The sequence below is a fragment of the Helianthus annuus genome, chromosome 3 (assembly GCF_002127325.2).
Source record: "Helianthus annuus cultivar XRQ/B chromosome 3, HanXRQr2.0-SUNRISE, whole genome shotgun sequence".
Lineage (NCBI taxonomy): Eukaryota > Viridiplantae > Streptophyta > Magnoliopsida > Asterales > Asteraceae > Helianthus > Helianthus annuus.
This window is the reverse complement of record NC_035435.2, coordinates 21802483-21815915: the sequence shown is the minus strand read 5'-3', so window position 1 is coordinate 21815915 and position 13433 is coordinate 21802483. Positions and strand designations below refer to the sequence as shown.

Genomic DNA, 13433 nt, shown 5'->3' with positions numbered 1-13433 from the left:
CGGTTGTGAAGGATACCTATAGTTACGAGTAGTCTAGTGGTTATACAACGTGGAACACCACCACCAGTAACGTGGAACACCACCACCAGTAACGTGGAACACCACCACCAGTAACGTGGAACACCACCACCAGTAACGTGGAACACCACCACCAGTAACGTGGAACACCACCACCAGTAACGTGGAACACCACCACCAGTAACGTGGAACACCACCACCAATGGAACATACAATCGGCCCAGTAGAGCCACCTGTTACAAACGAACTTACTATTACGCATTTACTTTCTGTGAACTCGCTCAACTAGTTTGTTGATCATTCTGTTACATGCCTTGCAGATCGTTGGGTACTTGGAGCTTGCACTGGAGAAGCGGGTCGTTGTGGACAAGGATTGTGGCTTTTCTGTTGAGCTATTATGACACTTAAAACTGTTAACTACTACTGGTTTATTTGCTATGCTTCCGCTACATTTTGAAACGATGATTTGTTTGATCACCTTTTGTATTGAATGGATGGTTTTCAGTTATTTTACTTAATATTAAATGCATGTTCAATATGATTGGTGGCTTGATCCTGGTCGGTCACGCTCCCAAGCGGTGATACTCCGCGTGTGGATTTTGGGGGTGTGACATGAACTTTGTGTGAAAATTTCAGTGGACCGATATACTGACAATCTAGGTGAATTGTTTAGAACTTAAAATGAAATCAAGCTTAACGGTGTTAGTGACATGTCTCATAAACTGATATGATCCTCTTACACGAACTCACAAAAATATGTTTGTAAATATTTCATTTCTACATTCTCGTGTTTTTACAAATGGTGTCAGTTACTTTTTTTTAGAAAATCCAAAAAGATTTTTGAGTGTTTTAGCATAAACTTTTGAAAAAGTCAAAAATATTTTCGACAACTGATGTAGGAAAGCTGATTTTCAAAATTCCGAGTGCTAAGCATGACGATCTTGTTATGAGGGGGAATGGAGTGTGTCTAAATTGTCAAAATAATTTTGTTTTGATTAATCAACAAGTGGTTCATCATATAGAAAGTAATTTGAGGGAAAGTTGTAGTTGATGCACATGTTAGTGTTGGTGCATGAAAATTGTTAAAATTGGAAAATTTATTTCTGGGTTAAGATTGTGAAGGAATAGCCAGGTTTTGATCTTGGATCTGAAGATAGAGTGCCAGGTTTTGATTCCTGAAGACCTCTGATTGAAGAAAGCCAAGTTTCGATCCTGGAAATCAATCTTGAATTTGTGAAGACCAGACAACGATCCTGAAGATGTTACTGAAGAACAAAGGAATGCCAGTAAATCGAGAGGGGGAGTCTGAAGATAGAGAGAAAGAAAAGCCCAGAGACTGATCAAGACTGAAGATGTGAAGACACAGCATAGTTGTGACTCGATAGTCGACTCCATCAACATCTAAGGGGGAGTCTGTTGGTGCACTACATCTGTTGATTTCGTCTTGGATCGAGTCTTTCATTGTATTGTATAGATTAGGGCGCGTTTTACGAGAAAACTAGAGAGTATAGGTGTTTTAGAGAGTAGGTCCGCTTATACGTACATGTCCGTATATGGGAACCTCTGATGTTCGTATATGGGAACCTCTCATGTCCGAATATGGGAACCTCTCATGTCCGAATATTGGAACCTACTCTCACTATAAATACCCTTGAGCGAATCTCATTTGGAACTTTGCCAATTCCATACCGAAGTGCTGCCGGTGTGAAGAACGAGCTGTAAACATTGTCAAATCAATAAAACAGTAGGTTAAAGTGAAGAACAAGCTATTTCTACCTACGTTTCTTGTTATTCCGCACCTGAAACATAGGAGAACGCCTCTGAACGACTCAATCAGGTCAAAACACGATCCTACATTTTCGTGGTCATTTCCCACTATGATAATGTCATCGACGTATATGAGAGCACCAACAAACACCTTTCTTGTCTTGTAAGTAAACAGGGAGTGGTTGGCGAAGGAGTGTTTGAACCCAAGTTCGAGTAAAACTGGTGTAAATTTTTTATACTAGTTTCTCGTAGCTTGTTTCAGCCCGTATAATGACTTTCGTACCCTACATACTTTTGTTTCTCCCCCTTTTTCATAACCTTGTGGAATTTTCATATAAACTTCTTCGTGTAAATCCCCATGCAAAAAAGCATTATTCCCATCTAGTTGATGAATGGTCCATTCCTTTTTAATGGCGATGGCGAGAAGGCTTCGAACCGTGACCTGCTTAGCCATCGGTGCAAACGTGTCATGATAATCAACACCTTCCATTTGCGTGAATCCCTTTGCCACGAGCCTTGCTTTGTACCTTTCCATTCCGAAGAGAGCCTTAGGACATCCGCTTAAACCAACTCTGCTGGTCTGAAGCCTATTAGTCAGTCGGTCTTCAACTCCCGGTAATATTCTACCTAGTGAGAAATGCCAATTGCGAGCTCTAGCAGAAGTTTCTGTGTCAAAGAGAAAGAGCGCTCAATTAGCTCATAGATGGGGTGAGTTTGGCCAGGATATCAAAAAACGATTTATTCAATTCATCTAATCCTCTCTTTCGGATCTCGCTAATCCAGTCTATTCTATTTTGAGACCGGGGAACGCTCTACCCCTTCACCTACAAAAGGAGTTACTGCAGACTGGCTTCCCCCCATATACCCCCCGCGGATGTGGATACAATAATTCAAATGGGCCGTGTCTTCTATCACTTTGGAGGGCAACATATTGATGATGTATGTCGCGACTAGGATACATTCACCCCAAAACCTTATTGGAAGATTTGCTTCAAATTTGAGTGTTCGAGTCGTTTCAAGTAAGTGTCGGTGCTTCCGTTCCACTACCCCGTTTTTTTGTGGAGTGTGTGGACAAGTTGTTTCCAAGAGGATCCCTTCTTTAGCATAAAAATTTAACATTTGATTTGAGGTAAATTCTCCACCGTTATCACATCTTATTCTCTTAATGTTTCATTCAAATTGTGTTTTAATCATTTTGTGAAAATCAATTAAACATGTACTCGCTTCATACTTGTATTTGAGAAGAAAAACCCAAACCGCCCTACTGTAATCATCAACTATTGTTTAAAAAAATAGTTTGCCTTTGAAAAGGAGGGTGTTCGATATTTTCCCATATATCGCAATGTAGCAAATCAAAACAAGCATTCGTTTTTTATCATGAAAATAAATGGCTTGTTGATTTAGGATGTACATAACACATAACCCATAGAGCAGACATCCTTGAAAATAAAAGGACGCGTCCCAAATCGTTTTGTATCGGCTTAGTTTCAGGTGCACTTTCTTTCCCAAATCGTTCCCAAATATCCGACCATATTTTCGCAGCGGAATTGGCATATGTTACACTTCCTCGGATATCCTTTTCCATGGCTGTAGTGAGCCACCCCTTGATCATTGCATCACACCGTAACCAAGCAACGTAGTTTGCATCTGTTTTGCTTGGTTTCTCGATGGTCCCCTCAACGAAACCCATCTTGTTTTTTTGCAAACAAGCAATTTTCCATCTCTTGAACCCAATCGAGATAGTTGTTTTCGGTTAAAGTTTCGTTTACGTGCATTTGCCTCGGGTAGTCAGATGGGTTTAGGTAGAAGGGAGAGGTATGATCAGAACACCCCCCCCCCCAATCAGTTTTGCGGTTTTCTTGACCGATATCGTCTCCTGCCATTAAAGTCTTGTGAATGGCGTTTTAGGTTTTGTTGGTTTGTTTATGGATCGAACGTGACTGCTTTGATACCATATACATTTTGGTACAAAGAGTTTAGTTTGACAAAACATCCATCGCGTTCTCATTGGGAAAAACCTAATATAGACATGATGATTACATAATAATGGAAAGTAATATTCAAGGAATAAAATATGGTTCCCACATCATACGTAATGGTATCTAAAATAAGGAGAGAAAATATTGCCTTTCTATAGGAGAAGCTTAGAACTCAACAAATGGGCTAAGTCAGACATAAGTAGGCTAAATTGTTTACAACTCGGAGCCCCTACAAGTAAAATTAAAAAGAAAAAGACCCTACATATTGGGTCCGTCGTTTTTGCCCAAAAATGGGCTTAGTTGTTTACAACTGAAAAGCATACTTGATATATGGGCCTTCATTAATAGTCTACGTTTGAGTTTTCAAGAATAATTCAAGCTTCAGATTGAGAAAGAAATCTTATTTATGTATAAAAAAATAAAAAAAAATAAAAAAAAAAAAGAACTGTCCTTTTGATTAGCTAGTGTTTTGAATCAAGTCAAACCTTAAACAACTTTCACAATTTTTTAATATGCCACATATATTATATAATAATAACTATTATCACTATATATAGAACTAAGAAAAAATAACTAAATAATAATCTATATTAAGTAATAAAAATATAATTATATTATAAATGTATATAAATTAACTAATAAACAGTATACAAGCCAAGTCCAAGCAGAGTCGAGCTTAAGCTTTACAAATAGAGTTCGAAACGAGCCAAACTCGAGCTCAACTCCTGTAAGTTACAGCGACCGAACTTAAGCTTAGGCGAGTTCGGGCTTCGCGGCTCATTTACACCGCTGGTTATTTCTCTCTTGATTTTTATGATAGAATTATAGTTTTAAAATAAGAATATTAACAAAACTAAAGAAATATGACTAAAACCAAGTTAAACAAAGAGCAAATATTGCAGAAAAAGATATACAAGCTTTAATTACATGTTTTACAACATCATTAGAAGCTTCAATATTGCATCTAGCATCACATATTCTCAACACAACATTCTAAAACAAGCAAATAAAGCTATTTTACAAACCATATATCAACATTCCTTTTATAAACTAAACTACTTGAATTAAAACATGCAAAAAAATCACATCAAACTTTCTCATTTCTTTAAGGGTTTCAACCCTGAAAGAATCTTCAAAACATCTTCCATTGATGGTCTATCAGACTGCTTGCTTGTTGTGCAAGCAAGAACAACTTCAACAACCAATTTTATCTCTTCTTGAATGGACTTTGAAGATGAAGATGATGAACAAGAAGCAGACACTTCATTATCATTATAAATTTCCTTCAATAAAACATCTTTTGGTGTTTTGTGAATGCTTATTCCGCCATTTTTTCGTCTTCCGTTAGTCAAAATCTCCAAAACAACCTCCCCGAAGCCGAATACATCATCTTTCAGGTCATGATCCATGAGACCCTTGTATTCACCTGTCATATAAATATGTAGACTTATGATTTCAAGATCTGTAAAGTCGAATGATTTATAGATTATTACGAATGAGCTGATTCGAGCTGTTTTTTTCTCTAATGGGTCAAACGGGTCGAAAATCATTCATTCGTATAGTTTTTAGACATAAGCTCACCTAAACGGTCGAAACTCGTTCATTGTTCAGTTTTTAGAGATAAACGGGTCAAAACGGTTTTTTTTTTTTTCGTTCATGGGTCAAACATGTCGAAACTCGTTCATTGTATGGTTTTTAGACATAAACGGGTCGAAACGGGTTATTTTTTCCTCGTTCATTGTATGTAATCCTATTAGATGAACTAATTTCTTTATTAAAAATAAATAATTTGAGAAAATAATTACACAATAAAACTGACCCGTTTCGACTATTACACATCATGCTTGTTTGGTGCTATTAAAGTAAAAAAATAGTTATTAAAATCGGGTTTTTAGGTAAGAAAGGACCTCATACCTGTTTCCATTGCAGATATTGTTTTAAACCCGAATTCTGCCAAACAGGGCTCCATATTTTCATCGAAAACTATGTTACTCGCCTTCAAATCTCCATGAGGAATAGCTGGACGACGATCATGGTGAAGATAACACAACCCTTTAGCAATGCCGATCACAAGCCTATGTTTCGAACCCCAATCTCTTTTAATTGCAATCTTGTCGTCAAGATTACCGTTTGGTAAATATTCATACAGCAAATAACCAAGATTCTTATTATAACAAAACCCCAACAACCGAACCAAATTCTTATGTCTTAGATTCCCTATTTGGTTTACGAAATCAATCAAAAGATTCGAACCTTTTGCCCCCCATTCGATCTTTCTCACAATTACCGTCATCCCAGACAACAAAACGGCTTTGCAAACCGAATTTGACGAATACAACGTTTCCACGGTATCAATGGAGTTGAAACTTTTTAAAACATCTGCGGCTGTGAGTTCGGGTAAACCGCCAAACGACACCATATTCCAGTGGCGGTTAACACTTTGTCTCCGGTAGTAAAAGATACCGAAAAGAAGTGCCGAGAGTACAACCACTATAGCGCAGAGTACAAGCACCCAACCAACCTTGTGATTCCTTCTACTTCCCAATTCCATTCCCTCAGATATTCCGTTCGCGTGACGGCATATTCTCGCGAGTGGTGCACCGCAAAGATTAGGATTTCCGAGAAACGAACTACTATCCATCGTTTTAAACGTGTTTCCGTTCGGGATCGAACCCGAAAGATCGTTATACGACAGATTAAGAAACTTCAACTTCATCAAGCTTCCTAACTTCACTGGTATCTCACCGGATAAATTATTTTCAGCGAAATTTAACGTTTCGAGATTCTCACAAACCGAAATGCTTTCCGGGATACCTCCCGATAAGTGATTCCGGTTCAAATCGATAAACGATAACGACTTACAGAACGGAAACTCAGGGAAATTCCCAGAAATATTGCACGATGAGGCCGAAAAATTGCGAAGAACCGGCAACGACCATGCTTTTTCGGGAAGTATCCCTCCAAGATTCGTATTATTCGACACGCTAAAATGCTCAAGACTTAAAGCATGAAATATATCATAAGGAATCCCACCAGTAAACCTATTTCCAGATAAATCAACATAAGAAACATCACTAAGAATCCTAAAATCCAAATCAATATCACCCGAAAACAAATTATCTTCAAGTCGTATTCGAACAAGCGAGGAACAATTCGAGATAGACGAAAGCCCACCCGAAAACCAATTCGAAAACAGCATTAACCTACTCAACTCCCCCCCTGAACAAATACCTGGCGGAATCACACCCACAAAATCATTTGTTGAAACATCAACCCATTTGAGTTTAGAATGCATACCCAATTCTTGTGGCAGTGTGCCACTAAAGAAGTTATCCCAAATAAGAAGTGATTCAAGATTAGGAAGCTTAGCTATCCCTTCAGGAACAGAACCATTCATGTCGTTATACATAACACTTAACAGTTTTAAGCTTTTCAAGTTCGAAAAACTGTCGGGAATTGGACCCGAAAGCAAGTTATCCGAAAGATCTAAGCTCGAAAGCGTGGAAATGTTACCGAATTCGTTCGGGATCATTCCGGAAAGAGAGTTTTTGAACAGAAATAGTGTGTCAAGATTAACTAAGTTACCTAACTCTTTTGGGATTGTTCCTGATAGATTAGCACCAGCAATATCAAGATATCTAAGCTCACTCATATTACCAAATTGCCATGGGATTGTTCCTTGATAAGAATTGTAACCAATCTCCATATGAGTGACAGTTTTTAACTGACCAAATTCAATAGGTAAATACCCACTTAACAAATTACCAGCAAGATGAATAAAATCAAGATTCTTGCATAACCCATATGAATTTGGAATGGGCCCACTGAAATAACTTCCAGCAAAGTTGACAACTTTCACTGAGGCAATTTCACAAACATCTGGTGGGAGTGAACCAGAAAAGCTGTTGCTAAAAGCATCAAGAACTATTAACTTTTGAAGCTTTGAAATCCCATAAGGAAACACACCAGAAAAATTGTTTCTACTAATATCCAAAGTGTTCAAGTTTGTAAGATTAAAGATCCCAACAGGGAGTGATCCAGAGAATGAGTTGTGACTTATGTTGAGAACAATTAAGTCAACAAATTGATAGAGTTGACTCCCTGATAAAAACCCACCAAGATTCTTTAAAGAAAGGTCTAAAGATGTGATTTTTGTTGAGTTTTGGTTACATTTGACACCAACCCATGAACAAGATTGGATTTTTTGAGATGGGTTTTGGTCTTTAGGGAGAACCCAGTTGTTTAAAGCATTAGATGGGTCAATAAGCTCTGATTTCAAGCTTATTAGTGCTTCTGTGAAAGGATCAGCAGCAGATGAACAGATGAACAACATGAACAAGAACAAGAAGGGGTAGAAATGAAGAATCTTCATGGGGTTATTTCAAGATTTGAGGGGGTGAATCCAATAAATGAAATGGGTTTATTGTTGTTGTGAATGAACAAAGATGGATAGAAAATGGAAGAAAGGTTAGGTCAATTTGTGGCCTCACTTGATTAATTATGGTGGATTATTGCATTGGGACTGGAAAAAGTGAGCAGGAGAGGAGAAAAGGAGGGAATGACATAATATGGTGAAGTAGTCTGCAGGGTTTTGAATGGCTTTTGGAAGCATATGGGGCCTAAAATTGGATGGATTGTAAGTTGTGAAGCACTCTTTGTTCTTACTCTGTTGTAAAATGTGTAATGTTAAAATAGCTCGTGAATCTTACAAAATGTTAAAGATTTTGAATACAATTTTAATTATTGTTTGTTGTATGAACTTGTAAATGGCTACTAGTTTTACAAATTATATATTATTGATTGACTTTGTATTTTCATTTCTATATAACCAGTCTTGTATTGGTTACCGATCTTAGGCCATGTAGTGGTAATACTTTTACTTTTGGGCGTTTTGCGCCATGTGGCATCTCAGTCAGCAATGGAGCATTATCGGGCGTTTTCTAAAATGAATGTAGTGGGGTGTGGGGCATTATATTAAAAGATGTGTAATAAAATTAAATTAAAAAAACCATCAAAAAATCTTATTGGACAAACAAAAGGAAAATTTACTGTGATTGGCCAAAACAAAATCAATCAGGCGTGGAATAAAGAACGTCTCAAGCATTTTCAAACAAGAAAACGCCCCTAGGGGCTGTATGTGGGCATTGTTTGGGCATTGTTTGGCGTTTTGGGCAAAAAAAACGCCTGACTACGCTTGGTCTTATTAGGTAGATAGCAGGTAGAAGATTGGTTATTAAAAAAGCTTATGGGTTTGAAACAGGTATGATATCAAATGATATCTATTTTATTACTCAAATCTTTTTATCAGCATCAAAGCTGAATATATAATATATATTAGTATGTTTTATATAATAATAATATAATAAGTAGTATGTTGAAGTTGTTATAAAGTTGAAATTATTAAGATATTAGAACTTTTAGAAATGCGGTTGAATATTTTATATTTTAAGTGAGTTTTTAGGTGAGTATAAAATTGGTTTAGGCTAATAGGTGTCCCAACTAGTGATATGCAACTAGTTAACCACGTAAAACGATAAACAAGTATATCAAAAACCCGATAAGTATAAGTAGTGAGTACCCAACGAAGATGATACTTGGTATAAGGCCAATCGAAATATCAAATTTTTTTAATAAAATTGATTCAAAAAAGTATTTATCTACATATTTTTTTAGTCAACCAATTGTTTCACTCCAATCACCAGGACAAATTATATAAAGATAGCAGGTAGACAAGTAATAAACTGCGCCGTCATCCCCTAATAGAAGATGATTGAAAATATAGTATCTCATGTATCCTAGCTTCTACTCACGGTATGATCGATAAAAGTGAGTATTTAGCCAGTGAATTTCTCCAGATTTTTACATTATTTTATAGAGAATATCTCATATTTTATGTACTTAAGTTTTTAGAAAAAAAAAAATAAATGAACTTAAGTTATTAGAGAAATTTCAAATTATGTGATAAAGGAAATATGATTTAAAAAATAAAAAAGAATTATTAAAAACAAAAAATAATTGATAAAAAATATGGTTTTAAAAAAGTAAAAAAAATATAATAAAAATATGTTAAAGCTTAAATATAATAATAAACTATTATAATATTAAATAATAAAATATTAAAAAGCTATATATTATTATAAAAATAAAGTTACTATTCATGATTTTTCGATAACAAAATATATATATATATAATATATATATATATATATATATATAATGGTATATTTTATTTGTAAACTATCTTGGTATATTATTTACTAAAAATAATAAAATAATTAAATGTATATTTTAGATGCCGTTTGCATTGTGGAAGGGAATAGAACTTCCTTTATTTTTGGCTTTTCTAGGCATCTTTCTTTTAAGAATCCAATTGTTGTGTACCCTATACATACATGCACACATGTATAAATAGACAACAAATGAATATTTTAGCTTAATAGTTAGTGTACGATTGTATGAAGTAAAGGAGTTGTCCTTTTTGGTTAATTTTATATTTAACTCATCAAATTCAATAGTTTGAAACTTTGAGTTTGAATCATAGGTGGTGTTGTTAATGATGAGACAATAGTGTTGATGATAGTGCTAATCCTTATTAGCAAACTTTTATCTTTAATATATTAATAGAAATATATTTTTACTATAACTTATTTATAGTTCATAAAATGTATTTTAGAGGGATAATAGCAATTAAAATGTCTTTAAAAGGTGGTTTGTTATTTAAAACTTGAAATTTTGATTTAGTTTGATGTGTGTTTATGATACTTTGTATTATAAGGACACAACTTTAACATCTATTAGTATAGACTTAATTGATAAAACTACATGTTTAAAGCGAGTTAAAATAAATTATAACATAATAAGTTAGACGAATATAATTAAGTCAAATGAACAAATATTTATATATCGAGTTAAAATGAGTGACAACATGTTAACTCGGATATAAGAGAATAAATAAAATAAATAAATATTTGTAGTTAATATATGGCATGTTAAGTTTAGAAATGTTAAAAGCTTTATTTACATTTTATCGACCTCATTTATTTTAAGATTTATTAAGTTTAAGCATATATGTGTTTTATGTATATTAGAATTGTAAAATATTCTTATCATTGTTAAAACTTATTTATCTACTAATGATCAAGTTTTACTATGTTAGACTTCACTCGGGGTTTCATATGTAATTCTTTATTTTGTATTTATATTTATAATATTATAATACAAAGCTAACTGATAGTTTAACTGGTAAAACAAAAAAGTTAAAAGAGTAAATTCTCTCACTATTGCTTTTTGGGCTGAGTGGGTCAAAAGAAAGACCGGAATAGTTTGACTTTTATAAATTATAATATCTATGAGAATCGTTGTTTCGATATGAACACAATCAATCTTCTCCCTTTATTGTCGAAAACAAAATATATAACAAAAAAGTTCTTTCAACAGCTATTGAAAAAGGTGAATGTGTACAAGTAGATATGAGACTACATTGAAGTCAAGTGTGATGGATAGAAAAGAGGTCCTAATTGTTGTAACAAATGGATATTATTGATTGGAATTATAGAACTACATGCCTAAATAATATTTTTTTTAGTAAACTGCAATTTTACCCCTGGGGTTTAGGGCAATTGGCATGTCTACCCCCCCCTAAGGAAATAAATGCAATTTTACCCCCCAACGTTTGGGGTTATGTCGCAACTTTACCTCCCGGACCATGTCAACGTTAATATTACCGTTAGTGTGTATTGAAATGTCCAAAGTACCCTTTGTCTCCCCATTAAGAAGCTTGAAGCCCTCAATTCACTGCCCTAAACGTTGTTCTCACCCAATTCTTCAATCGACCCCCAAATTCATCGCTCTTGCTGAACATGTCTTCATCTTCTTCCTCTGTGCTTCGATTCAAGGAGACAATGGGCAAAACTCAAGCTTCAGACATCATATGTCCTTGTGGTGGGAAAACAGTGGTCAAACAATCAGAATCCAAAGCTAATCATGGTCGATGGTATCTTCGATGTGTAAGTTTCTTCTGTTTTATGCTTATTGAAACTCAAATTTGTTTGTCGTGTTGCTTATGATGTCCGATAATAGGTTGGAGGATGTGGATTCCTCAGATGGGCTGATGTTGGTGAAGAACAGGGATGTCCGATTTGTCGAGAGGTAATGCCTGCTTTAATTCAAAGCATTAAAGATAAGGATGAGTTGGCTAAGTGCAAAGACCAGTTGGCTCGGTACAAGAATGGCGATGTGTTCAAACTGAAGATGTACTTAGGGATTACTTAGGTCTTGATTGTTCTACTTTTTTTTGCTTAAGTAGTTAAATGTGGAGAAATTGGATTAGTTTGTGTATTTTGACTCTAACTGTATTTGAGTTATGAGTTTTCAAGTTTATGCAATGGTCCTTTTCAAGTTCTTATATGTTTGTTTTGGTAGCCTGCTTGTAATTCTGTAGGTATTGCTGACAAAGAGAATGCTATAGTTGAGAATGAGAAAGATACTGCTAAGGATGAAGACATCGTTGCAGCCAAAGAACCAGACAGTTATGTATACTTTGAGGATCAAGACTCTGAGATACTCAGACCTTACATGGATCAAGAAACTGATTATGAAAAGATATTCAGAGATCCGACAAAGGATAATGACCCTGAAGTGCTGGAACATGCATGGGATTACACATATTGGGATGAAGAGGATGATTGGTACTTTGACCCATATGAAGGGGAGCATAGTTCTGATTCGAATTGGTCTTGTTTGGATGATTGTCACTGGAAATAGGCTAGATTTGTTTGGTTGTATGTTTGTATTTTGGACCTCTTATTTGTACTAAATGTTGCAATGTAATCGAATCACTTTCCGCCAAAATTCTGTTTGAACACATTATTTGTACTAAAGCAGCCATATACAAACTATATTCAAACAACCAAACATGTTCATGACAACATAACCATCCGTCACTCATAAAGATTGTAAACCAAACATTGTATTGAACAAACTTGAGAAACCAAACATTGTCTTGAACAAATAAACAAACAAACATAGTCTAAAGTTACAAACCAAACATTGTCTTGAACAAACTTGACAAACAAACATAGTCTAAAGTTACAAACTATCCGTCACTCATAAAGATTGTAAACTGGTGCACCTTGAGTGGCAGTGTGTGATTCCTGTGAAGCAGTGGATTGTTCACCCCCTTGTCCTTTGCAGCTCCTGACACTGTGACCCATGTTCCCACATTTACCACACTTTAGGCTGGTTCCCTTTCTGGTCATTTTACCTCCTTTGTCGAACTCCTGCTCAAGCTCTTTTTCACCAAATGCCTTCCTTTGTTTCTTCTTTGGCCTTCCAACTTGTGTATGATGCTTTGGTGGGATGAGTGTTGTTGGACACTGTGAAGGAGTCCAAATCTCCGACACGTTGATTGGCTCTATCACATTGTCATAAACTTTCTTCCATGTTGACAGCCAATACACATCAGAAACCCACTCTTCTGGTATGCCAGCATCAGTGTTATTCCTTGACATATCCCATATGGCTGCAACTGCATGTTTGCAAGGCATCCCTGTCAAATCTCACTTCCTGCATGCACAAGTTTTATGTTTAACATTCACAACACATTGTGATCTTGGACCTGTTACTTGATACTTGTCTGAATCAACCATTAAAACAGACATTTCAGCAGCC

General features: G+C 35.5%; 1 protein-coding gene across 1 annotated transcript; it reads right to left on the bottom strand.

Annotated features, from left to right (window-relative positions):
- Nucleotides 1–4642: 4642 nt before the first annotated feature.
- On the bottom strand, nt 4643–8401 carry LOC110928788 (leucine-rich repeat receptor-like protein kinase TDR). Its single transcript, XM_022171810.2, has 2 exons — nt 5679–8401; nt 4643–5190 (listed from the first exon to the last, which is right to left on the bottom strand). The coding sequence occupies exons 1-2, from the start codon at nt 8134–8136 to the stop codon at nt 4862–4864; spliced, it is 2787 nt and encodes a 928-aa protein (XP_022027502.1). The 5' UTR covers nt 8137–8401; the 3' UTR covers nt 4643–4861.
- Between the last annotated feature and the right edge of the window lie 5032 nt (nt 8402–13433).